This window comes from Vulpes lagopus, chromosome 12, assembly GCF_018345385.1.
Source record: "Vulpes lagopus strain Blue_001 chromosome 12, ASM1834538v1, whole genome shotgun sequence".
NCBI classification, from domain to species: domain Eukaryota; kingdom Metazoa; phylum Chordata; class Mammalia; order Carnivora; family Canidae; genus Vulpes; species Vulpes lagopus.
Genome location: NC_054835.1, coordinates 28338955 through 28366046, shown reverse-complemented (window position 1 = coordinate 28366046; position 27092 = coordinate 28338955). Strand labels below are relative to the sequence as shown.

Sequence of the window (27092 nt, the reverse complement as noted above, 5' to 3'; positions counted from 1 at the left end):
CGAGACTGTCTTCGGTCTTCGGTCTTCGATCTTCCACTGGAGGCGGGAGGGTGTCCTCTCTTCTGCGTCGTGACGGGTTCTTCCAACCCTTACTTCGCATCAGCGAACCGACCCTGCTGTCCTTCAGGACCTGCATGGTGCCGTCAGCCCTAATCTGGGCCTCAGATTACCACTAGCCAGCTGCCACCTCTTAGTCGGTAAAGAGAGTGGGAACAGGACTCTGCTCTTCGCTCCTCCCTTCCTCTCTCCCCTCTGGGGAACCAGAGCGGGCAGCATGGCGGAGGGTGGCCGCTGGAGGTCGCCGTGGCCATGCGATACCACCAACGCGGCAGCAATGGAGAACCGTTGAATCGCTAGCGTGGAACAGCTAGCTTCACTTTGGGAGCTGGCCTGAATGCTTTGAATACCAAGCCCCGGGGCCAAGATGTCTTCACGTGTCTGTTTACTGAACATTGGAACTTTTACTACAGCTGGGAAATTCCAGCAAAACAGGAACTTTGCCCGTGTTCACAGCTTTGACTCCAGCAACCCCGCAGATGCTTTATATTTGTTACAGGAATATTGAGCTCTTCCAGGACAGCGATTGTACTTTGCTCATTTCCAACACTTACTATAGTGTTGGATGATCACAAAGGTTTCACTATTTGTTCAGGGCTCTATTACAGGCTTCCTAGAATGCAGAGCTTAATTCTGTATATACGCTTCCCAAATCAGAGGAAATAGGAAGTCAGGAAGCTGCATGTAGGTAATACCATGTTTTACCAAGAGCAGATATTAGATCCAAAGCTTCTATAGAATTGAAAATTCTGTATATGGGAAAGATGGGAGAGAGGATCGGGCCCCAGATAAGAGGGGCAGGATAGATGTGGTCAGTACCATGGAGAGGCCAGGTTGGATCCTAGGCAGAGACTGAACCCTGGCATAGAAGAGGAAAAGTTTCCCCTTTTCCCCCTTTCCTACTTAAAAGCCAAACACCAGCACCCTCCTTCAGCACCCTTTCAAAAGTGGGTCCTAGGATATTCTTGGTCCCCAGGAGCTGGTAAAGATACAGTGACACCAGAAGGCAGCTATAGATTTCTTAAACTTTATTTCCTCTGAGTCTCTGGGGAGGCAGCAGGGATGTAAGGCGAAGTGGCAGTAGCTGCAGGGGACTGAGCAGAGCTGGTGCTGGGAGGGGCCGGCATTGGGCAGGACAAAGAGGAGATTTAAATATCCAGGATTGAAAACTAATGGGTCTCCTTCATCTGTCTTTGGATTTTGTGCAGCATCTCCTGCATCCGCCGCAGCTGGAACAGGCACACATAGCAAAATGGGGCCTTTTAGAGAGTCCTACAGTGTTAGGGGAGTGCCCCCAAACTCTTATCCCTTAGCCTGGGCATGGGCATGGTAGTCCAGATATGTGATGGAGACCCAGGTAGAACAATCAATCCACGACCCAGGAAGGTACCAGGGCCAGGGATCTTCCTATTCCCAAACCAAGAAATACTGACGTTTATAATTAAGCAGGGACCCTCCATACTGTCAATCCCTACCACCCCATACTGTTCTCACCTCCTCATCTTTCTCTCGGATCAGCCTCTCTGTTTCTGGATCTGTCCCTGGTGGGACAGCAGGGATGGGGAAGTCAGTACCACTCTCTCGAGTCAGTTTGCTAAAGGGAATGGGAAAGGGGGCTTGGTAAGGCTAGGGGGACCCTGGCACCTGCTTGGATTGAGTCCAGGGCCTGCAGAAGAACAAAGGAAGGGCTTGCTCTCATCCAAGGCTGTGCTTGGGACCCCCTCCCGGCCAGCTCTGTCCTGGCTGCTAGCCATACTTGCGATTCCTTTCTTTCACCACCAGGCGAGTCATGCTCTGGATGCACTGTGCCCGATAGTTCTCATAATGTGTCTCCCGCGTCACATCCTTCAGGTCCTGCATATGAGTACGCACCAGCATTGTCCTCAGCTTCACAAAGTCGCAGTGTCCTGGGTTTTCCACTGCATGGCAAGGCTAGGGGTCAGCCAGAAGCATGGGGAGAGCCACTGAGGGCAAGGAGACTCCCTGGTCGCAAACTCAGTGCTTTACCTTCCACGATGCCCCAGGGGTAGAGCCGGCCCCGAACACGCCGCCCTCTGGCCTCTACCACAGTGTTGCTGCCAATTACAGCAAATGGGATGCTTTCCTGGAAGAAGTGGGGAGGGCCTGTCAGTACCCCCCATTCTTACCTGTTCCTTTCCATCTTTATCTTTATTTTCTCTGCTTCACTCTAGGAAACCAGGGTCCTCTCCCACCCCTTAAATAGAATTCTACTTCCCTCTTCTGCCCAGAAGAAACAAAATGGAAAAGGGATGCCCTGGGCTGGCCCCACCTTTAGGGCTTGGTCCTGTAATTTGAAGTCCTCATCCTCATCAGAGTCACAGTCGGGGAACTGATAGACCTTGATTCCAAAGCGCTCAATCTCCTCTCGGATCTGACAAACACATGAGGGGCCCACAGTTTTGGCGACCCCATCCTTTCCAGAAGCCCACCTGCTCCCCTCCCCCCACCAGCTTCCCTCACTTTGCGTTTCTTGCGCTCCACTTCAGGAGGTGTCAGTGTGTCCGCCTTAGCCAAGATAGGCACGATGTTAACCCGCTGATGCAGGGCCTTCATGAATTCAACATCCAGTGGCCGGAGCCTGGGGAACAGGAATCTGTGACCACCTGCTGGTGGCAGCCCTGCCCTGGTGCTCTCAGCCTGTTCCCTTTGCAGCACCTGGTGGTGTCAGGAGCCTCAGGCTCGGACCATACCCGTGGCCGAAGGGTGAGATGAAGTACAGGCAGCAGTGCACCCTGTTGTCTTGGATGTTCTTGCGATTCAGGCCACTCTCGTCTCGGAAATACTGCTCAAACTGCTGGTCGATGTATTCTGCCACAGGCTTCCAGCTGTGGCAGGGACAGAAAAGCAGAGAAACTGTGGGAGTGGAGGCTGCCTCATGAGCTCTGGGGCTACAGAGTGAGCAGTGTTCCCAAGACTTTGTTATTCCCTGGCTTGCTTTACTACATCTTTACTATATCCCATCTGGGTGGGACGGGTGTATCTCACATGCCCCACTAGAAAATCAGACTGAACACAAAGTTCAGTAAATACTAGTTTGATGAGAGGAAAAAGCCTAGGTGGCCAAACAAACCATTAAGAATAAGGTACCTGCAAATGAACACCAACTGGAAGCCAGGGCAGCCCTTAGTCAGGTTCATAGTCCAGCCTCAGAACCTTTGTTCATGGGTTCTACCTTCTGCCCCACCCCTCTGAACCACCCTATCCTCCTCAAGGCCATATCTAAGAACTATCTCTTCACCCCTTCCAGTGTACATCAATATACACTGACTGCTCTCCCCTTCTCTCCACCACACAGTAAAATCGTGTACATATATATTCAAGAACTCCCAATTTTCAAGTCTTTTTGCTTTTCTGTTATTTAGTTTCATCCTCACTGATAGGTGCCCTGATAGGTGGACACATAAGCATCATCACTTTCACGTCATACACGAAGGAACTAAATCTACAGCATCTAGGAGACAATCCATATCATTTTAGCTAGCAAATTCTCCCCACTCAAGCCCTTGGCCTCTGACTCTTCAACATGCTTGCTGCTACATTATCTGACCTATTTACTAACTTAAGTTGATTGACCCACATGTGAGAGAACTGCTGCCCCCACTCCTCCTACCCCTACTACTAGACCATAAGCCTCTCAGTGACAAGGATGATTCATACTTATTCTGTGACCCTTAAAATGCCCAGCACTGGCTGGACACCTAGTATATGCTCAATAAACTCCTACTGGTTACTAAATAAGCATATGTAGAGGTGCACTGTGTACTGTGAAATGCCAAGCAAATGAAATTATTATTAGGGAAGGGAAGAGGAGGTAAGTAGATTGACTGAAGGAGGGGATGATACTTGTAGAAACCAGGTGTTGGTTGGGGTAGAGTTTCATGGCAAGCCCAGGGTGCTGAGACATACTTAGCAATGATGACACAGAGGCCACCTCAATCCACCAGGAATATTTCCATCAGGAGACCACCATGTGCCAGAACAGTGCCAGGGCAATAACATAAGAAGAAATGGCCCTCCCCTCAAGGCTAAGACCCTGATGTTGAAGATGAATCCATGTGCTAAGCCAAACAAACAAACAAACAAACACACATACAGAAAGGTCTGTAAGAGTCTAATGCATCTGTGAGGCAATTACCCAAGGGTCAGCTTTCTGGGCGTGCCACGTGCAGTCAGCATGGGGCCCTGATCTCAAAAGGGCCCATGCTTGGTTTGCTTCTCTTCTGTGGCCATCTTGAAATTCATAACTTTCAACAAGGGGTCCCACACTGGTGCTGCAATTATAATCTCAAAACCCATTAGTGTAACGTAAACAGCTCTTTACTTTCATTTTCAATGCACATTCTCATGCACCGTTTGGGGTGATTTTCAGATCACCTGGGCAAGGTGATATGACCGGTATGTTCCAGCTAAAGAAACAGTAATGCAGTCATTTGCTCAAGTCCACACAGTTACTAAATGCTGAATCAAGATCTGAATTCAGTCTAGTGGTCTTAGCACCCCTTGCCTAACTTCATCAAAGGCACCACCTTTTCTCCTGTCTTTATCACTCATTCTCCTTCTCATCTACTCACTTAGGTCTGACAATTATCTAAGCATCCCTCCAGTTCCTGAAAAAAAAAAAAAGCCAAGAATGATGGTGTACGGATAAAGCTGCCTTTTCTAGCAGTTAGCCTAGAGGGTGCCTGGAGTTTAAACCAAGCTCAACCCATTTGTTTCCCCTTTGCTTCTTCTTTCTCCTCCTCAGCCCTCCCTCAACGCACTCTCATCCCTTTAAAAAAAAAAAAAAAAAAGGTTGTTTGTGGCACCTAAAGTGTTGCTGGTAAAAGAAAAGGAAGGAGGGTAGGTGATGTTTATTGAGCACCTACTGGATGTCAGGCCTTGTGCTACATGTTTTCATGTGTTTGTTTTTCTGAGGCTCTTCTTTCTTATCTTGTACCTTCACCCCATTATAGAATTATAGGTCAGAGTCAGAAAGGACATCAAAGAACATCTAATCCAACTCCTTCCCTCTCACTTTCCAGAGGAGACAGCTACCCACTAAGGGCACAAACTTTCTTCCTGACAATTCTGGTTATGTCTGTGCCTATGTGTCCACTTGTGTGTGTGTGTGTGTGTGTGTGAGAGAGAGAGAGAGAGAGAGAGAGAGAGTGTAATGGGAAGGGGGCAGCTGGGGCTGTGCTTGGTCAGACATACCACTCTGTGTTGTTGACTGCATCCCCAAAACCCGGTGTGTCCACAATGGTGAGCCGCAGCCTCACACCCTTCTCTTCTATGTCCACTGCATGTTTAGTGATCTCCACAGTTTGCATGATCCGCTCTGGAGAAAGGGGAAACTGAGGCCAGGGCAAGGGCAAGGACCTGCCCAGTCAGGACAAACAGCCCACCCCAACCAGCTCTGCTGCCCAGACTGCCTCATCCACACTGCCCCCCTTCCCACCCCAGGCTGCCTGGGGGCCTGTTCTCTGGGAACCAGCAAGGAGCACATTTCCCAACACAGGAAATGCCGGTGGCTGTTGGCTCTGGCCCCAGCCTCTTCTCTGCTGCAGGCTCTTTTCTTGGATTCCTGGAATCCTTTGGGGGTCAGAGACTCACTCAGAGAGGAGGATTCTGGTCCCTGCCCTACTCCAGCACCCAAATCTTTAGGGAGCTGGCTGGTGGGCTGCCAGGCTAGATAGGCCTATCTCCATAGGCCACCAATCCCTCTAGAAAGCCACGGTTTCCCGCCTGCTGGGGAAGGCCCCAGCCCCCAGGCTCTGGCACGAGTCTTGATTTCCAGTGCCTCTCTTCAAGCCCTGCTTCTTTCCTCACCTTCTGCACTGAGAAGTTTCCGGTCCCGATACAGATCAGTGAGGAAGAGGCTATTGACAAGAGTGGATTTCCCCAGGCCAGACTCTCCTGATGGGGGAGAGAGAGCAGAAGATACGGGCTTTAGCCAAGAGGCAACCCCACTAGAACAAGGTGTGGTTGGAGCTGCTTTCTTATCTAACTGGGAAGAGACAAGTGAACCACAGCATTCTAGAGCTGGAAGGAAGCAGAGAGAACAGCTTGTTCAGCCTTCTTATTTGAATGAGGCCCAGAGAGGGAAAGAGATTGCCCAAGGTCACATAGAAAAAGGCAAATATTAGAAAACTGTTGGTCAAGTGTTCTTTATGCCATTTCAACACTCCCCACCCCCTACATATACACGTTTGGCCACTCATGGTTCATGGCTATTTTGCAAAAAGATACCGTCACTGGCTGCTTTTCCCTTTCTAACCCACCCCACCCTTCCCCATATATATACCATCCCTACTGGAGACACCCCCTCCCCAGCCCAGCCCTTCCCCTAATCTACCTGCCACCATGAGGGTAAAGTCAAAGCCCTTCTTCACGGACTTTCGGTGAACTTGATTGGGGAGGGTCGCAAAGCCCACATACTCCTTGTCATCCTAATGGACAGGAAGACAGAGTGCATTAGCGAGAGGCTGGAGGGGCCCCAGGACCTAACACCAGCCTTCTGTCTCCCTCCTAGGTCTTTGCCCCAGCCCTAGAGGAACATTGGCAGACTCCTCAGAGGACCCATCTGGGGCCACCAGCTAGGCTCCTGATCCTAATAGTTTCCAATGCACATGGGGGTCAACACCATAGAGCTGGGGCTGACACAAGACAGAGAGGCTCCAGCTCAACATGCAGGCATGCGTGTACACACACCTATACATACACACAGGACATACATGCACATACACTCAGGATCTCTCTGCTCCCTCCCTGGGTCTTCCTGCACCAGCCCACTGAAAGACAAAGGCAGGGCTGGAGGCTCTACCTCAGAGGAGTCATAGGGATCAAGCTTGCCCCATGGGCTGCGGGGCCGGGCTGAGGGGCTGAGAGGGGCCGAGGCAGAGAAGTACTGCTGGCTGTCAGAGGGCTGGGGCCATGAGGGGGGTCTGAACTCCAGGTCATCCTGGCAGAGGTCCGAGGCCTGGGGCTTTGGCTCCAGGACTTGGGGCCTGGACACCCAGGTCTTGGCCTCTGGTTGGTGGCAGCTCTCGCTTCCTGGAAAATCCTTCACAAACTTGTTCAGTTCTGCATCATCCGTGTCCTCCAGAAAGCGCTTGATCTGAGGGTCGGAGGGTGGGGTGGGGCAGGTAGGTAGGTGCCATGAAGGGAAGAATGAAAGAGGAAGACCAAAGAAGGCAAAAGGGAGAGAGAGGAAAGCACTTGTGGTTAGAAGGGAAAGAAACTGCAGTAGCAGCCAAGCCTGAGGAAGTGCTCACCATCCCTCCCTCACCTGCGCCTGTGCCTCCCCAGCTGAGATGCCAGGAAAGACCCCAGGATCCAGGAGCAGCCCTGGGCAGCCCCCAGAGTCCTTGCAACTGCTGTTGGGATCTGAGTAGCTCCAGTCCTGATGCTCCCTCTCAACAAGGTGCTCACCGCCCTGCCCTTCCTGGGGGTCTGGCCAAGCCAGGGGCCAGGGACTGCTCAAAAGGCCAGGAAGTCAGACTAAATAAGGGGGAGCAATAGAGGCGTTAGAGCTGAGAGGAGGACATGGTCCAGGATTTAAGGGGAGTGCAGACAGTCAAGTCAGAATGGGGCAGGGGCAGGAGGGAAGAAGGGAGAGTTGAAGGGAGCTGCTAGCCCAGGTAAATCAAAAGCCAGCAGGGGGCTCTGTGCCCGCTGTCACTGCAGGTCTGTGAGCTCTAGGACCAAGGTATAGACTCTACTGGAGGTGCTCCCTTCCCAGGGCTCACTGCAAAGAGCTCAGTACAGCTGATCTGACACCCCCCTTATTCCAGACACTGTGCCACATCAGAATCTGTGCTGAGGCCCGAGGACAGAAGGGCAAACCTGACAGTGGAGGCTGAGTGCAAGGTGGAAGGGAGCCAGGAGGGACCCAGTGAGGGAGGACAGGAGGACACTAGGCTGCTGGCAGCCCCTAACTGTGAGGGAGAGATAAGAGGAAGCACCCATCAGTTGTCTCTTGCCACCTCTGCCTGGAGTAAGCTTCAGCCAGCAGTGCCAGGGGGAATGTGGACTAAACCGAGAACCACAGGGGTTGGTGGGCAAAGAATGGCAGGCTGCTCTGTAGAGACCTGTCCCCGCCCCCCCCCCATCTCCAACTTGGAAGAGAGGCTGCTTCCCCTCACTCCTGCCATCAACTCTAGACCCTAAAACTTTCCCTCTCCTTTAGGAGCCAGCTTCCTTTGTAGAGTGCCTGGCACTGCTGGGCTCAGCTCTGCCTCACAATACCCACATGCCACCTCCAGACAATGGACAAGGGCCGGCTTCAGAGGCTGACTCACTCTCTGGGGATTGGCCAAGCCAGTGGGGGCTATCCCAGACCACTGTGGAGTCCCGGCGAGGGCCAGGAGAGAGAAGATGGCCACAGTCTTCTGCAGGTCCCCATTTTACAAAGGGAAGAATTGAGGGAGGCAGACATGCCCATTGCCAGGTTTATGCCAGAGGGAAGGGACTGAGATAGAGAGGCTGTGGGGAAGTCTCTTAAGAACTACCTCCAGGCTGTCACCTCAAAGTCCCCATACCTGCTTGTAGCCATAGTCTCCAGGGCCCACCTGGACAGAGGGAAGGAGAGAAGCCCTTTAGCCTGAAACTAGAACCAGCATGTGGGAGTTTAGGGACCAAAAGACGCTGTCCTGAAGCAAGCCAGCAGGCTTTTCTCATCCATAATATTTGGGGGGGTCCAGTACAGTAACTATACATCTTAGTTTGTTGTCCTAGCATAAGGATTAGTTGTGCCCCTTCCTTTTCACTCTCAAAAGTGTCCCAGCTTGGACAATTAACTGTATGGCAACAGAGAAGAGATGGGGCTGGGGGGGGGGGGGGAGTGCAGCAGGTCTTGTTTTCTGGCAGCTAAAGTCTGGGGAATTCCAGGAAATCCTGCCTCTCTGAATAACCCCACAGTGACCCAGCACTTGGTCTTGGTGAAAGAGGGAAGATGACTGTGCTCCACCTGGTTTCCCCAAGGGCACTGAGCACAGGGGCAGCAGTTAAAGGAGGAAGGAAGGCATTGATGGGGACCCTACCATCCCGTCTGCCAACAGTCACCAGGAACCCAGCATTCCTGGGTTCCCTGCCAGTCCTGGCTGCTCATCAGCAGAAAGGAGCCCACAGGGGCTCTAGACAAGGAGTCAGGACACTAGGGTCTTCACCTTCTAACTGTCCCTCCCCACCCTCAGCTCTGACAGTGACTAAATTATTTTTTGACTTTGAGCCCCAATCCCAGTCAAGGAAGGAGGAAGACAGGTCAGGTCCCCCCATCTCCCAGAGCAGTACCTTACCCCAGCTTCATTCCTGTCCTCAGGGACAGAACTGCCTTGCCATCCCAGTGAACGGTCCATGTCCCACGCTTCGGACACCCTGGCGGCAAGCTCTAGGTCTAATTTTATCTCCCAGGCAAAGTTCCTCACACACAGAAACAGCCTGGTCTTGATGTTCTTGTAATACAGCTTCCCGGCTTGCTCCTTTCCCTTTCTCTTTGACCCCCCTGTCTCTGTCAGGGGCCAAAAAAGCCTGTGGAATGTCATTCCCCACCCCCTCCTCCTCCCTTTCCCTTGGCTCCCACCCTCCAAGGACAGCTCAGCTGCAGCAGGATCACTCTGTTTCTCTGCAGTCCCCTCCTACTCTGATTGGCTATCCCATGACGCCTGCCCGCTGCCTACCCCGGTGGGCACAGCACCAGCCTCCCAAGTCTCCAGCACAGGCTCTTAATCAACCTGGCCTCTCCTATGAACCCCCAAGGACACCGAGGCCTGCCAGAGTGTCATGAGCTGTCCCCAAGGTGACCTGGCCCATCAGTACCTGGGAACACCCACCCACGAGACTCCACACCCAAAGGAATCCAATCTCTTTCACCTTAACTAAAGTTAAGCAGTGCTGAAGTAGGGTAGGAGGTCTTATAATCCCCTGGAAATTTGTTCTCATGGGAACAGCCCTGCTTTTCTTCCCTTGTCCTTTTGTGTTTTCCCAGCAGAGAACCTTACTGTCTTCAGAAATCTGCCCCTAGATTCCCTTGCAGAGTCCCAACCACAGAGGGACTCCTCCCACCATAGGATACCTGACCTCTGACTCATGGGGACCTATATCACTTCCATCACCCCACTGCTTCCAGAGAATCAGTGGAGGAGCTATTAGCACTTGGTCTCTGAGGGGCAGGAGTTCCGGCCAAAGGGAGGCTGGCATCCCAGAGGTTTCAGAAGTGCCAATTAGGTGGGAGACAAGCACAAGCTGAGGGATCTGGCTGGGAGTATGCACATGGAGTCAGAAGGCCAGTATTTCTGGTTTGGTGAGAAACATCCTCTGTGATTTTGAATATTGTCTTAATTTTAGGGCCTCAATGTCCAATTGTGAATGGCCCTGCCTTGCCTCCCAAGAAGGCTGGGGAGAGATACCTCAAGCTGTTTTGAACCTGAGGAGAGAAGGTACATATCAAGTCACAGGATTATTATTAATGTTGACCTGTCATTCCTTTCCCATGTAAACCCCACTGTGCTCCTGGGCTGGGGAGCCCTCCCCACTGTACCCACCGACCTCCAAAGTAGCTGGGACACTGATCTCTTTTCAGAAAGAGACCCCTTCTAGAGGAGTCTGGCTGGACATGAACCAGTCAGCCTAAGAACTAGGCCTAAAGGGCCTACAGCTAAGGACTCTAGCAATAGTGGGGTGTCTTTAATTAGAGGGGAACAGGGTGGCTTCAGCCAAATTGAAAGCACCATGACCTCAGCTGAACTGAACTTAGTGTGTGGCAGAAAAAGCCCCTCTTGGTCCCTGCTGGGCTTGGCACTATGCTCCCTCAGGCTTCTATCACTGGAACAATCAGTGTATCCATACCCATGCGGGGAGAAGCAGGGCAGGGATAAAGACAAGCACCACTTGGCCTCTCCCAGGAACCCCACTCTGGGGAAGGTCACAAGGTCACCAAGACTTCCTAGCCAAGGCTTGGGCCTCATCCTGGACACAGCTTGAAAGACAAAAGCCCAAAAGGTTGGCCTTTCCAGACCTGGAAGCTTCTGATTCCAGTGGGCCCAGGGAGTTTCCTTCTGGAGGCTGCCCACAGCCAACATCCTGCCCCACAGGATGGTCATGGATTTTCTCCTTCTGTAAACAGCCTGTGCCTCCCAATGTGAAGGGCAAGGGTTGGGGGGCTTCCAAACTGGGAGGAGAGGCTGGCATGGCGCCTGGAGGCCCTGACATCCAGCATAATGTGTTTGTGGCAGGCTCTGGCAAGGATGGCAGGAGAAGAGCTGGAACCCTTACAGTCAGACATCAAAACTTCCTACCTGGGGGCCTCCGGAGGCTGGCTGGGGTTACTATTTCTCCTCCAGACAGGTGGCAGGGATGAGTTCCCCCACCCCCCACTACTGCAGAGGAACCTGGTTTGGGAGCAGGGTAGTGTAGGATGCAGCAGAAGGAAGCTTCCCCATGGTTCCTGTCTCAGAGGCAGAGGGATATACCTGATCCCACGGGTAGGATGGTGAACTGGGCTGCCCTCTCAGGGGTCCCCAAGCAGAGGGCACAGTGGGAAGAGCCTAGGAGCTGCTCTTTGCCAGGCTGCAGGAAGGAGGGCCCAAGCGTCTCACCATCCCTCTTGGGGAAAAAAGGCAGTGTTTGCAGGCCTTCTCTGTGTTTTCCAAAGGAAGTTGATACTGGCCCCTGAACCCAGGGTAGGTGGGTGAGGAGGGGTCATCCAGGTAACAGCTGACCCAGGTAAGGGTGGGGGAACCTCACCTCCGCCTGTCGCTGACGCGCCCTCCCCAGCCCAACCTGCGCGTCTCTGCTGGCCGGGGTGGGGCGGGGGGTGGCCCCCCTCCGCTCACCAACCCACCCCTCCATCCAAGAACACCCGCAGCACCCCAGGGCCCGGGCCCGCGTAGTCGCTGCTCGGATCAGAGGGAGAAACTTGGAAGCGGCGACGCGGCGCCGTCCGTCAGCAGTGCCCGCCTGTACCCGCAGCCGGAGAAAGCGCCTCCCGCCCCGCACAGCCCGGGCCGCGGCGCCGCGGGTCCCCGCGGAGCCGCCGGGAGCAGCGGGCCCTGCGCGCCCCGGCCCTGCCCCGCGCCCCCGCGCCCCCGCGCCCCCGCGCCTTACCATGGCTGCAGCCCGGGCCGGGCCAGCTCCTCCTGGACAGCGCCCGAGCGACCCGCCGCGGGAGCTGCGAGCCGACCTCGCCGGACCGCCGGCCCCCGCCCGCCGCCCAGAGTGCGGACCGGCCGGGGGCGGGGCCTGGCGGCGGGGGCGGGACGAGTCGGCCCTGGGGCGGGGCCTGCCCTCAGAGATCGCTGGCGCCTGCTGGGGTGCGGGCGGCCCGCGGTGGGTGGTGGGTGGTGGGTCGGGGTGGATCTAGCGGCCCGCGACTCCGGGAAGCGCAGGGTGTGCAGAGGCGCTGAGGACAGCGCCAGTCACCTGGCTCTTCCTGACTCAGCCCCTAAGAGTGGTCTCTCCAGGCAGTACATCACAGTGGGTGTTTGAGCAAATTCCCCGAAAGGAAAGGCCCACCTGGCATCCCTAGGAGAAAATGTCTTTGGAAGGAGAGGGGGTTTGCCCCACGAGTTGGGAGAGAAACCTTTAGTTACCCAAGGTTTTCCAGAAATGACCCGAGCTGATGTCCAAGTTAACGGACTGTCCCTCCCCACTCCACACCTCCTAAGGTAGAAAGTCAGATGTTCTCTACCTTTACCCAAGCTATGAAGACGAGACAAGAGGTTCCCTTCCTGCTGCACCCTAGATTAAAGATTAAAGAGGATTTGCTGCATAAATTATCCAGGGATCATCAGCTGGAAGGGTGGAAGGAAAGAGGCCTAGTGGCCTTTATGGGGCTAAGGAAAGTGGGAGGGCCTCTGGAGAGGCCAGCCCAAGCCTGAGCCAGTCTATGCTGGACAAGCAGGTGAGATGCTGTGGGGACAGATGCTCCAGCAGCTTTAGAGGCATTAGAGGCTCAGGAGTGTCATCAGGAGTGAGGGAGAAGTAGATGCTTAGAGAGTTGGTAGGGATTTCCTGAGCTAATACTGGTCTGAGCTGGTCAAGTATCTCTCCCTGACTCCCAAGAGCCTTCCCCCAGGGCAGGCTGACTGGGCTGAATACACTTTAGACAAAACTGAGGCCCACAACATAACCCTCTCCTCTTGGTAGAAGAGCCAGAAGGCTGCCTATCCTATTTCAGTCTGATCTGTGACTAATGGTTATGGTTGGGATCAAGTTAGAACTTAGCAGAGGGAGGGAAAGTGGCCTAGGTATGCAGATGAAAACAGGCTCAGAAAACATGGCATGGCTATTGGAGATGTTCTTGAATATCTGGCACTGGTGGACTGAAGGATGGAAGGCGGGGTGCAACTGCTTAAAGAAATCAAGGGAATTCATAAGCTAGCACGTTGAAGAGAAACCCTCCTAGCTGGGTGAGCTTGGGCAGCTCATTTTACCACTCTAAACCTCAGTTCCCACACCAGAAAATGAGCGGATTAAACTAGGATAGGAGCCAGAAGCTTGGCTCAGACAAGAGAAAACCTCTGAAGGTATAAAGAGGTTCCTAGAAAAGGCCTGGGCTAGATCAAGAGATCTGAAACTATACTCAGGAAAAGAAAGACATGCGTTTCTTACGAGAAAAACCAATGGCACTGGAAGGCTGCAGAAGTAGCAGCAGATGCTGCCATCAGATCCAAACATCAAACAAAGCCCCACTGTTGAGAACTAGCTGTAGGCTACTAGTACTCATGTATGCACTCATAAGACTGCCTCCTGGGTGCTTCCACTGGCATTCTGCATGGCTTGGGCTGGGGGTGCTGGGCCAAGGGAAGAAAGCCTGTCAAGGAAGACAGGCCCCATCACAAAGCCTTGTTTTCCACAACTGTAAATTCCCTCCTCTCCCTACCCCCCTAGTCCTGGCTGTAGTCCAAGTGTGGACACAGACACATCTCAGAAAGCAACTCGGATAGCTCATCCTCAGCTGCAGTTGGAATCCCAGCTCTGCTCTGGCACCTGCTGCCCAAGCCCCAGTGAGCCCTGTGTGCCCTGAGGCATGCTGGTGCCAGTTTGTTTGAGGGAAGTGAGCCCCTATGAGAGGCCCGGGACCATGGAACTTATCTCTAAACCCCAGACCCTAAGAAGGGTTTTGATGCTCACAGTACCTTTGTAATCACTGCATCAGGCCCAGCAGGAGCCACGCTGGGCAAAATAAAAGCTAAAGGCAGACTTTGAGTCATTCCACCTGCACAAACCTCCCATGCTAACCCTGCCACACTCTGGATTTATGAGAGAACTTGGCCTAGGCTTAGGACCCCATGCCAGCTTTGGTGATTATCTCACTCCTGAATATCCCTTCCCCTCCCTGGGTCTCTGCTTCCCCCATTGAAAGATAGGACTGGACTCCTCACCACTCCAGTTCTTGTGATCTGTGTCTGTGCAAAGAGAGTCTGACACCTACTCAGAAGCAGGGGCAAGATATGGCAGCCCTTGTGTGAGTCACAGACCACTGAGTGCTCCTCCCCACCTCCAGTTAGCACATGGCCTGGCCAATCTTTCCTGAGTGTCCCTGCAGCTCTTGGAACTCTGGACTCTTCCTTAGAAATCACAACCCCACCGGAAATTGATATCTTTGACTAGAGTACAATTTCCCAGGCACTCCGAGAGTAGGGTATTCAGGCCAAGAGTCTGGGGAGCAGACACTTGGTTTGGCACAAAACAGGACTCTTCTGAGAAACTCAGATCAGCACACACCTCCAGCCTGCTACCCAAGTCTCCCTCTGCTTAAGTCAGGCCAACATGGTCTGTGTGAAAAAACTCCTGGTCCCCTCCATTGGATCTTTCCTCCCATGAGTGAAGGTTGTGTGGCACCAAACTAAACCAGGATGCTGCACTTGGGCCAAGCCAAGCCCAGGTACAAAAGCCAAGAATAAATAGTGATTACCACAGGAAATCAGGATTTCAGTCTGTATGACTAGCAAAGGCCACTTTTGCCGCTCAGCAGACTGTCTCTTAAGTGGTACAAGAACTAATTGTACCTCCTTCCTCCAGAGGTGATAAGTCACTGATGATATAGTCAGAGGGCCCTAGTGGGGTCAAAGGGCTAGCACTGGGTTGTGTTTGTCAAGGAAACTTAGCCAGTGTCCAGAAAGGTCTGTGGCAAGAAACCAAAATATCCTAAGCCCCTCCCCTGCCCATAATCCTAGGGCAGGCATGAAACATGGGCGGCAAGGTCAGGGAGCACTGTGTTTCCTGCACCTGCTATACGGCTGTGGTGAGGGGCAGCAGCAAAGTGCTAGAAGCCAGCCAGAGGGCCTTTCCAACACCTTTTCTGCAGTAGGGCAGGGCATGGGAGAGATGGAAGGAACTTACACATGCATTGGAGTATGACCCCCCCTTCAAGAGCGCCCACCTTACCTCCCAGCTTCTTCTTAAATACTTCCCATGGCTAAAAACTCACAGACTCAACTCCACTGCCCTTCAATCTTTGGGTAGCAAGTTATCAAAGGTCTTAATTATACAGAGTCAAAATTTGTGTCTCCCTGGACTTCACTCTCCAGGTGTTTCCATGCTAGAAGCTTTGCTAATTCATTTCACTGGACTTTATTTTGTTCTTTGATGTCCACACCCTTTCAAGTGACATGCCTGTATACTTTTCTCTCCCAAACTAACCACAAGCCCCTCAAAGACAGGGAGTATGTCTTCTATTTTAATTTCTACTCGTTTTAATTCAGTGAACATGTGACATAATGTCCTCCTGGATGACCCAGGAGGTGTCTGATCAATATTAATTGACTGAAAGGATTCATTGATTAGTTTTCCATTCTGATTTTGGAGCACAGACAAGCCTTGAGGCTCTGGGCTTCACTGACCCATAATTTGCCCTTCATTCTGGCTGCTTACCAGCTCATACTCACCCCCCAGCCTCATAGTTCACATGCAAAGACACAAATGTCCTTCCCTTTATAATTTGTGATATCCGAAGGTACTGCTCAAATATTGAGAAGTTACTTTCCAGGAAGATGTGGCTATGGAAAAAGGGTTTCTACACCATGTGTGAATTCCTGGGGCAGGATGCTCCTTAAAGTGCTCTCAGTTTTGAGAAGCCAGTTCTGAGCCTCAGTTTCTTCATCTGTGAAATAGGGAGGAAAAATCCACCTCATAAGGTTGCTATAAAGATTCACTACAGTAACATACTTACAATGGTGTAGCCACTAAAATGAGTGGCAGGTATTATCTTGGCTAATGAGAAAATTATCAACACCAAATCAAGATTGTCAACTGTGATAATTTCAAATGCTTTCCCTCCAAAAAAAAAATTAGGAATGTGCATGTGCATGGATGTAGAGGTATGGGAAAAGAGCCTTAGACTAAAGTGACACTGGAACGACCATGCTGCCACCAACTGTAGAGGCACCTTCTCTAGCTAAACAGCACTCCACCTCTAGAAAACAGGTCTTGATTTCAGATTTACTGAGCCAAATTCCCAAAAAACAGCCATTTTGGAGATTTCTCAAGTTAAATGACTTTGCCTGTGGTGGATGTGTCAAGGAAGTGACTTTGGCCAGCCCTGTCCTCCCACCTTCAGTGTCAGAGCCTGAGCTTCTCTCAGGAACTGCCTCACATTCTGTCCCTTTCCTTCAGCCATTCATTCAGCCCCTAAGATGCAGCTGTCTCTTGCCTCTCCCCTCATGGCAGCTGGGCCAAAGGCAGCTGAGCAGAGAAGGGTAAAGGGACATGGTCATTTCTGTCACTCAGGATAACCTTCTTGTGGCTGAGCAGCTGTCAGGGTGGCTTCTGTTTTACAGATTTTCTTCTTCACCCAAGTATGCTCCCTGCCCTCTGAAGTCAAGCTCCCTAATCTACCCAGGCCTACTATTTCTTCTCTTACTTGAAAAACCCACCATCTCAAACACCACCAAACTACTCTGACAGCAAGACACAATGTGGGAGATGGGTTCCAGGCAGGAAACCAAGGAGCTTCTGGAAATACACGCTAGTCCAAAATAAATGTGGCAGATTCTTCCATATGTAGGATCATTCTGAGAAGAACAAAAAACCAAGGGATTCTGGCCTCTGTTCTGCCATCAAGCCCAAGGGAGAGACATAGGAGTTTTTGTCCCCATTTCATAGGCAGAGAGAGCAATCTGCTCAGGGCTCACAGTGAAGGCAGGATATCATTCCCCTGCCCTATGCTTCCAGTGGCTCTTGCTGAGGTAGTCTGCACCATAGCCTGTCCTAGGGTCAGGTCACCCTTTGTTCTAGTTTGCCCAGATCTGGTAGGGGTCCCAGGACACAGGATGCTAAAACCAGGAACATCCCAGGCAAACCCTGATGAGTTAGTTGGTCAACCTAGCCTGTCCCCAAAATAGCAATTGTGGGTCAGAGGTTACCAGCCTCCCATCCAGCTCTGGACTTCACTACCCATGGTAGCTGAAAATGAACAAGGCACCATCTGACAAGAAAAGAAGCTGGGTGGCAGGGGTCAGGCTGCTATGAAAAGCCTCCCGAGGTGCCCTGCCCCATTTTCAGCAGCTCTGCTGCATTCTTTCAATTCCCCTCTCTTTTCAACTATAAGCCTCTGTACAAAGCAAGAGAAAATGAGGGGAGTGGGAAAGATGGTTCTAGGATTCCTTTCAAACAGCCCATTTTCTGTTAACATTCCCGTGAATGCAGAGCATTCCTGAATAGCTCCTAGACTCTGGATTTTTCTCTGTCAAGGAAGTCTACCGGAGCACAACTTCCCCAAGGCTCAAGAGCCAATAGGAAGCTGGCCATACCATCCTCAGAGGCTAAATGACATGTCACTTTAGACACCGAAGTCTGCCTTAGGTATCACTGAGCTGACCTCCCCTAGTTCCTGGCCTGTTTTTCAGAGTTGGTTTCTTGCATAATTGATAGAGATAGAAGGGAGTAAACCACCTTGTCTGCTGACAGCCCAAGAAGTCATTTTCAAGGGCAAGTAGGTCAGGTGCCTTAAGGACAAGGATCTCAGGGCCAAGGCAGTCCCATCCATCGGGGGTGTTGTAGCCCTTCCCATCAAGAGCTGCTTTATTCCAAGGAATTCCCCAGGGCCCTGTGAGAAGACAGCCCGAGTTGACACCATAGGGCAGGACTTTCCTGTTGAGCTTCTGCTAGTTCTGATATCAAAAACAAAACCATTAGGAATGCATCCCTCAGCCCAGCATAACCTTCTCTGGGGAGATTCCAGCCCCTAATGTACCCATCCAAGGATGAGAAGCATCTGTCAGCCCTGTCCCTTAGACAAAGGGCCTTGAGGAGCCATTTGGGAGGAGACTGACACTTAAGAGAGAAATGGTTGAATCAGGCTCTGTCCCCAGCTGTGGACCCAAAGGGGTTTGTGAAGCTCAACAAGAAACATGCTGCCATCCATGAGCCAGGAGCTGTGGCTGGCCACCAGAGAATTCCTGCCAGGAATGGAATCTGGAACAGACTCTGCAGTCAACCATTCCCAGATCAGAGGAACCAGAGGCCTTCAACACCAGCACCACAGATTCTCAATTGTGGGATGGCTGTGGGCCATGCAGCCTGGAAGACAGGCTGGGGAAGGCCTAGCACTATCATGCTTTGTGAGGAGTCCCTGGCTCTCTTCCATGCTATCCCACTTCCAGAGAGCCAGAGAAGACCAACAGCCCCAGCTAGTCCCTCCTCAGTTCCTCTTCCCAGTTCTGACGAGCAGCCCTGCTGCTGAACAGGGCTGGAGAGCTGCAATTATCGAGACAGGATAAGAGCTATTTTGGGGAAGGAGCTGTCCTGCTGCCAAGGCTTTTGACTTCCTAAACTAAAACAAGATGCACCAAGAAAGGGGGTGAAGGTGGGGGAGAACAGGGAGCAACTCACTCAGTCAAAATCATCAGATCCTGAATGAGGGAACACACTAACCCCTTCCCAAAGGTATATATGTGTATCAAAGGAGTGAGCAAGGGGCTAGCTGTTAAGATACTCCTGGCTTTGAGAAGGAGGGGGTAACTTGGCCACCCCCCCACACACACACATCCCCTGATGACTCCCTCTCTCCTAAGATCCTTCAAGAGGACACATTCAGTATGCTGTATTTATTTGGACATTTGAGCACAAACTATTTCATATTGTTGTTTAAATGTTTCCTGTCCATGTCTTATCTTCCCAACCAGATGGTAAGTTTCTCATGGCCAAAGAATGTGTATGCTCTGAGGTTTCAATGCTTTCCCCAGTAGTGCCTAGCAGAGTGCTAGCCATCTGAATGAAATTTTTATGGAAGTAAGGGATAGAGGGAGGAAGGAAGGGAGGAAGGGAAGAGGGAGAAAAGGTTTACAGTCTTGTATGGAGGTAATCTCCAGAAGTAGTTGTTCCCACCCACAGTTGAGCTCAAGGCACAGGACTAAATTAGAAGCCCAAGGCAGAGAGGGTGACAGCCACATTTCTGGCACCTCTCCTTCAGCTGTTTCGTTATCTGAGCTCAGACTGTGCTGCCTCCACCTCCCTTGTTTGTTTTCTATCTGTAATTAACTGTCCATCCTGGGCTAGCCCATGGAAGGGACCCATTAGAAGCCATTCTAGGCTTTGGGTAAGGAAGAGATAGGGTGAAAGAAAGAATAGAGTCAGGAAAAGCTCAGACTATCTTATGAAACATGGGCCAAGAAGAACTAAAGTACTTATAGGAACAATGCACTGTGAAATCAGGACACTCTGCCAAATTCAGGACACAGGGCTGCCAAAAGCAGAGTTTACCTTGTGCCTTTCCAAGTTGAGGACTCAAAAAGTGTGTAACCCAGAAAAGTGTTCCCTTTCTGGAGTGCCCTAGGGTGGAGAGAGGAAAGCCAAGTAGAGACTGATCCAATGTATGGCTTCCCAGACAGCCTTCCCACAGAGCACTTGACAGGATTTATCATCTCTCCAGGGCTGCAACTAGCTAATATAGTGCCTTCGTGCAAATCTTGCTCTGTGGAGATGCAGCTACACAGGTGCATAGTGTGGCAAGAGGAACACAGGCTAGATTTTAGCCCCCACTTGCCCTCTCTGTTAGGTCCCTTGTGCGGTGAACAACTTGCCCAACCATAGGAAGCAGTTCTGTCTGTCTCCCTACATTCCTACTTCCATGAGAGTTTAAGAGAGGGACTTGGATAAGGGACTTGGAGCATGGGAAGAATGGAAGTAAATTCCCAGGGGTGTTCTTACCTCTTCATCTGTCATAATGGAGAAGTAGTAGTCAGGCATTCCCAGGGAGCAGCAAATGGAATTCAGAGAGTACCAACAGGAGGGGAAGAGAATTTTACTAAAGATGTTCAGTGGACTTTGGCATAACCTAGCCCAACATCCTTCCTAGTGCAAGTGGTACCAAAAGCTATCATTTACTGAGGGCTCACTCAGTACCCCTAAGAGGTAGCCATTGATCTCATTAACAGGGAAACTAGTTATTGGAAAGATAAAATAACTTAACCAAGGTCACTGTGAGAAAATAGTACAGGGCTCAAACCCAATACCGTTAACTCCAGAGTCCATATTCTATTAAACCCCAACTTTATAGAGCTTTGCTCCCTCTGAGGGGCAGGGATGCCCTTCTCTGCTCTTTGATGCCCGTCACTCAAAAGGGCTTATGCTGGTTGGGACTGGATTACATTTTCAGGGCTCTCTCCTCCCCAGGAACTTCCTAATCCAGAGCCCTGGCCCGTCTCACGCTCATAGACTAAAGCATATTTGGGGCTACAACATTCAAAGCAGGAACTCCTTGATACTAAGATTCACTAAACTGAAAGGCATGGGCTTAAATTGTTCTCCATTCCAGAAGTGACTACTTCCCATTGAAAGAAGACTCTTGGGGATCCCTGGGTGGCGCAGCGGTTTGGCGCCTGCCTTTGGCTCAGGGTGCGATCCTGGAGACCCGGGATCGAATCCCACATCAGGCTCCCAGTGCATGGAGCCTGCTTCTCCCTCTGCCTGTGTCTCTGCCTCTCTCTCTCTCTCTCTCTGTGACTATCATAAATAAATAAAAAAAAATTGAAAGAAGACTCTTAAAAATGAGGAAGGTTCCAAATCCCAAAGGAATGACTCTAATGGTGGAATTATTGGCCAGGTAAGAAGTTCCTCTGCTCCTTCAAGTCAAACCCCCAGTATAGACGGTCCTGATAGTCCTAGCTCTATAGATACAAAGAAGTCACCTTCCCACCTGTCCTCCTGCCTCCCAAAACCTCCTGCCTCCCAAAACAATGGACCCATAGGAGGGAAGAGCACAGACCTTTTAGCCACCAGATGACACGATTGTACATTTCCTCAGAGACATCTGAAAGTAAGAGATTGTTCCTTTTTTTCACTCTGTGGGATGTATATCCCTCCCCCCATGACTTAACATCTCCTTTTCTAGCTCCACATTTCTTCCCCAGGATGTGCCCTCAGCCCCTGACTCTCTCCAAGAAGCCCCTGCAGTCTAGGACTAACCTCCTCCCTCCCTTTTCTCCACCCTCTTTGTGCCACTATTAATGCATTTCCCCTCTTCAAAGTCTGGATCCTAGCGTATCTATGCCCACCTTCTCTCCACTTTGTCATCAAAATATTTACTTGAAAATTTTCTTTTCTTTACTTGTCTTTACCAGCCCTCACCCCAGCTCAGTTCTTCATCTCCATTCTTGGGAAGCACTTCCCACCCTGCAAACCACTCTCTACTACCTTCCATTGAAAGGTTAAGCAGCGTTGCCTGAAGAGTCAATGCCTGATGCCGGCCCAAGCATCGTCACCGATGTCATTAGCTTGGAGCTCAGAGAAGCTGGCAGGGAAGGAATGACCAATGGGCTCAGGGATGGGACTAGCTTTAGCACTGGCAGGAGGGCAGCTCTGAGGCCCAGAATGAAGAAGGGGCCTTTCCTGCCCACCCCAATGTCCCACCTCACTTTAAATCGGGACTGCACCTGAGCAGTCTGCTTCTTCACATACCCAAGAAGAAAGCACTAAACCTTTGAATGGGTTGTTTGGAGGTGCACTTGAGGGCCTGTGGTGCTTCCCTCAATGGGGCCCTGTTTGGAGACTCCTTTGGCGATGACCGTGGTGGCGGTGTTGCTGGTGCTAGTGGTGGTGATGGACTTGCTTTCTCTCTCTGGAACATCATTTCCTCACAGAAAGGACTCAAGTCCATTTCAAAAAAGGACAATAAAGGATCTGAGGGAGGAGGAGACTTAGACTCAAAATCAGGTGTTGTTGGCCGGCTTTGGGGTGTTTCAACTTCAGGATTGAGTAAGGTCCACCATGAGGAATCAGGCCCATACCTAGGTAAGGACCGAGGGGGTAAGGGCCGAGGGGTCAGTTCCAATTCTGCATGGACAGAGGGCTTTTGGGAGGGTTCTGGATACCTGAGTGCAGGTCCTGGGGACATGGAGACACATTCTGAAGGCTTTTGGGGATGCTGCTTATAGCTGTGCTCTGGAGTGACAAATATAGATTTTGGGGGGCTCTCAGATGCTGTTCGAGGTGTCACATGGGAAGCTGAGTGTATTAACTGTCCCTCTGGGGAGATGGTGACCCTACGGCCAACCTCGCTGTCTCCTCGGGTTGAGGACTTCATGTTGGACTCTACTTCTGATGATATTAAGATCTTTGGGGAGGGCTTGGTATCAGTGTAGACAGAATGCTTGTGGATAGATTCAGGATCTGGATGCAGAGAAACTCGGTGTCCACCATCCAAATCCTTAAGGACAGAGAGTCTGAGGGATGATTCCAAGTTCATATTCCTATGCAAAGCCTTGGGTTCTGTATAGATTGAGCTGAGACGATTCATTTCATACTCTTGGCCAGGGATCCTTCTCTGGGCTGTCCGAGAGTCTGCTCTGACACGGCCACTGCTATGCTCTGGGCTAGAGGGTCTCTTTGGAGATCTGATCTCGGTAGCAGTCAAAATCTTTCGGATGGGCTCAGTTTGGACTGCTTGATCCTTTGGGCAAGCCAAAGTCCTACGGGGAACTCTGACTCCTTGTGGGTACTGGACCTTGGAGGGGGGGTCTTCTTCTTGTAAGATTTGTAAGTTATCCTTCTGGTCTACAAAACTCAACCGGCGAGAGGATTTGGCATCTGGGGTCAATGAATAGCGATTACTGATGTCACGCCCTGTCTTGCTCTCACCCCCTTTCCGTGTTGATTCCTCTCTGCATGGACTAATGTTCCTTTGCATCTGGACAGTATGGGAAGCTGATGTCTGAGTTTGCTGGGTCTTTCGATGAAGAGAGGGATGGCGGTATGTTTCTGATTTTGATCGAGTCTCACTTCCTCGAGGGATGGATGTTCCAGCAAGACCAGGCCCTGACTGGGGGGAGACAGATCGAGGATAGTCTGATGTTGAATAGAAAGTGGTGAGATGCCCAGCTTCTGATCTTTGATGTGGTGGAGGGCTTACCGGGGCTGCAGCACTTCGTGAGCTCGAGGCAAGAATGTACCCTTGTCCCTGCTGATGAGTTGTGTTAGTATCTTCAGACACTTTTGGTGCTGAAACTGCTATGTTGGACCCAGTTTTATTAGTCTTGACCATCCGATACACTGAGCTTCTCTGGGTAGATCCCATGATTTACTGGCTGGCTATATTGAGAGTCCTAATGAAGTCTGAATATTTACGCTCAGTTTTAAAAGCTGCTGTTCTTATACTCCCACAAAAGTGACTGTAATTCTAAGAGTATCTCAAGTAGTCCCCTTAGCTACCTGCCTTGTGATGTCATAAAGAAAGGAGCTTCCTACTAAACATCCTGGCATACAGTCACAATTTTTTAAGTAGGCTCCATGCCCAGTGTGGGGCTTAAAATCACAACCTTGAGATCAAGAGTTGCATGCTCTACTGACTGAGCCTACCAGACACCCCTTCAGCCACAAATCTTCAGAGAAACTCAAGCAGTAACTGCAAGGAAACTGAGGATTTGTCTTTGGAGTTTATACCACCAACTCTTGGACCAAGTTCTTAGCAAAACCAGATTTTCCTAAATGGAGAAGGCTCCAGACTTTCCCTTATTCTCCCCAGATTCTAGGAATTCCCAGATTCATCCAGAGGAGGAATCAGCCTGAATATACTACTAAGGTATGGCTACTCAACTCAATCACTCTGTTAGTTCCAATTTTAGTAAAAAGTACAAAGTTGCCCCAAGTTAGTTTGGAACTGCACATGGAAACACTCCCAGGTTTCAGAGGTGGTTTGGTTGACTCTGAGGTAAAAAATCCAGATTGCTCAAATAATAAATTTTTACATTCTTGGCCCACAAGTGAGTGTAGGAGTGTAGGAAGGATTTGGAGTTAGTCACTGGTTTCGGTCATAAATGACTAGTTGTACACCTTAAACAAGTTACTTGATTTTTCTGAGCTTTGGTTTCTTCATCTGAAAGCCAAGTCTGGTAGGTATCACATAACAAATGTTAATGTCCTTTCTCATAATCCTCTCCTCTCAGCTATTCTAATTAGATGGACTCTGGTTCTTTCTTGATTTGAAGGTGCCTTTGCATCTTGGATGACCATTTTGGATGAGAGACACTATCATCTTTCTCTCTCTTTCACAGGCTTCTCTCCACCGTATCCACATCCCACTATTAACTCTGAAGGGTCATCGTGATTATATGATGGTCAGATTCATTGTTTCTGAATCTTTAAATTCATCTTGATTAAAAAGACAAAGTTTAAACCAAAACCAATACATTTTTAGGTAACAAGAATCTTAATAGACTGAGAAACCTCAAGCTACTGACATAAGTTTTAGATTGTAAAACACTTGGCTAGCCGTTGTATCTTGTTTTACAGAAAAAGATAAAAGTAGAAAAATATTACAAGTCAAACATCTCAAAGAGTAAACCAGATTGAAGTGAAGAGGTTTCCTATTTACACTTAGTTGATATCTTATTGTTATAAAATTGAGACTGGCTGACTTGGATAAAGCTTTCCTATGAGATTCTACTTTCTTTTGTTTTTTTAGAGACAGGGAGGGAGGGCCAGAGAGATGCTTAAGCAGGCTCCAATTCCACTGTGGAGCCTGATGGAGCCTGACACAGAGCCTGATGGGAGTGCTTGATTTCATAACCCTGAGATCATGACCTGATCCAAAATCAGGAGCTGAGATATTTAACCAACTGAGCCATTCAGGCACCTCTGAGTTTCTACTTTCAATACAATAACTTATTGATATATAATCTTTAACCATGAGACTTATAATGCTTAGTTTGTCTGGGAAGATTATATTTCTTTTTATAAATTTCAGAGAGAGAATTTTAATTTCCCCATTAATATGTAACATTAAGTCTGTTTATCACTTTTTTTATCTTATTAAAATCAGCCTAGTTGTTTGAATAATTGTATTCTCTTAATATTGGGGAAAATATACATTTTCCTTTCAGTCTTCAGTTTCAGAAAAAGTAAGCACAGAAGGATAATTTTTTGCAAAAAACACAGAATCTTGATATTTTCCTCATCATAAATAGTCTAACTTGAAACAATCTAGGCCTGAGTCTAACTTGAAACAATCTATTCCTGAGTCACAGGTGGGTTCTTTGAGGGTGATCCTCCCTCAATTCTCTTGCTTTTCCTACAGGCAGGGGTATGATGAAGACAAAATGTGATGACAGGTGTAAAAGTGATATGAAACTGTTTTATTTTGAATGGAAGGCATATAGCAAGGGACAGGATTGCCTGAGATGGCCCCTTGGTTGATGGGGTCTGTGGTAGTCTGTCTCCAAGATGACCCCCAATGATTCTCACCTCCTAGTAGTCATATCTTTGTGTAGTCCCCTCTCATTCTGAGTCAGGGCCTGCCCTCTGTAACCAACAGAATATAGCAAAAATGATGGTATGTGATTTTTTTTAAGGATTTATCTATTTAGGGGTGCCTGGGTGGCTCAGCCAGTTGAGCATCCGACTTTTGTCTTCAGCTAGGGTCATGATTTGGGGGTCCTGGGATTGAGCCCTGCATTGGCTCTGTGCTCAGCAGGGAGTCTGCTTGAGGATTCTCTCTTCCTCTCCCCTCTCCACCTCCCTGCCAGCTAGCACTCCTCTCTCTCTCTCTCTCTCTCTCTCTCTCTCTCTCATAGCACAAGCAGGAGGGACAAAGGGAGAGGGAGAGAGAATCCCAAGCAAACTCTGCACCAAGTGCTGAGCCCAATGCAGGGCTCGATCTCAAGACTCTGAGATCACAACCTGAGCCCAAACAAAGAGTAGGACACTTAACCAACTGTGTCACCCAAGTGCCCCAACGGTATGTGACTTTTGAAGCTAGATCATAATGACATTGTACCTTTTGCCTTGGTCTGTTGAATTGCTCACTCTGGAGAAAACCAGCTGCCATGTAGTGAGGACACACAATGGGAGACCCAGGTAGAAAGGAACTGAGGTCTTTAGTCAACAGCCAAGACCAATTTGCCAGTCATGTGAGTGAGCCAAATTAGAAATGCATCAAATTGCAACCTCAGAAGAGACCCTCAGCAACAACTGCCCAGTCGAGCCACTTCTGAATTCCTGACATATAAAAAACTGTTAAAGGGACGCCTGGGTGGCTCAGTGGTTGAGCGTCTGCCTTCGACTTAGGGCGTGATCCCCAGATCAAGTGCCACATTGGGCTCCCCACAGGAAGCCTGCTTCTCCCTCTGCCTATGTCTCTACCATTCTCTCTGTGTTTCTCATGAATAAATAAAATCTCTAAAAAGTAATAAAAATAAAAATAAACTGTTAGAGGCAATAATTGGTTATTGCTGAGGCACCTGGGTGGGTCAGTCGTTAAGCATCTGCCTTCAGTTCAGGTCGTGATCCTGGGGTTCTGGGACTGAGCCCTGAATAGGGCTCCCTGCTTAGCAGAGAGTCTGCTTCTCCTTCTGCCACTCCTGCTCATGTTTGCTCCCTCTCACTCTCATTCAATAAATAAAATAAAATAGTTACTTCTCTTTCAAGTCACTAAGTTTTGGAGGTGACTTTTTATGTAGCAATAGATTATGTAGAATCAATCTTTCTAATGTTGACTCTCAATCAACTGTTGAGCTGATTGGAAAGCCAGGTCATTCTCTCCCTATATATAGACAGATCAATTTCAAGAGGAGGAAAAGTTGCTTAGTGAACATGGAATTGGA

At 50.0% G+C, this 27092-nt stretch overlaps 1 protein-coding gene across 7 annotated transcripts; it reads right to left on the bottom strand.

Moving 5' to 3' along the window:
• Positions 1-1070: 1070 nt before the first annotated feature.
• SEPTIN4 (septin 4) lies at positions 1071-23536 on the bottom strand. 7 transcript variants are annotated; one of them, XM_041724811.1, is made up of 14 exons: positions 21955-23536; positions 21263-21307; positions 20206-20213; positions 6881-7174; positions 6413-6506; positions 5887-5973; positions 5272-5395; positions 2769-2903; positions 2539-2656; positions 2348-2449; positions 2065-2161; positions 1814-1976; positions 1552-1651; positions 1071-1286 (listed from the first exon to the last, which is right to left on the bottom strand). In XM_041724811.1, exons 1-14 carry the CDS (start codon positions 23534-23536, stop codon positions 1227-1229), a joined length of 3009 nt encoding a protein of 1002 aa, XP_041580745.1. In that variant the 3' UTR covers positions 1071-1226. The 7 variants fall into 7 exon arrangements, with proteins under 7 accessions (XP_041580745.1, XP_041580747.1, XP_041580746.1 ...); XM_041724813.1 differs by lacking the exons at positions 20206-20213; positions 21263-21307; positions 21955-23536 and adding an exon at positions 12160-12285; XM_041724812.1 differs by lacking the exons at positions 20206-20213; positions 21263-21307; positions 21955-23536 and adding an exon at positions 9354-9586.
• Between the last annotated feature and the right edge of the window lie 3556 nt (positions 23537-27092).

What these genes read in the sequence shown, in the direction of transcription:
- SEPTIN4 (XM_041724811.1), bottom strand. Translation starts at nt 23,536, where the DNA reads ATGGTCAAGACTAATAAAACTGGGTCCAACATAGCAGTTTCAGCACCA. An exon ending in ATCCCTATGACTCCTCTGAG is followed by an intron (nt 6,507 to 6,880) that starts GTAGAGCCTCCA and finishes CCTGTCCATTAG; the next exon opens with GATGACAAGGAGTATGTGGG. An exon ending in TGGAGCGCAAGAAACGCAAA is followed by an intron (nt 2,450 to 2,538) that starts GTGAGGGAAGCT and finishes TGTGTTTGTCAG; the next exon opens with ATCCGAGAGGAGATTGAGCG.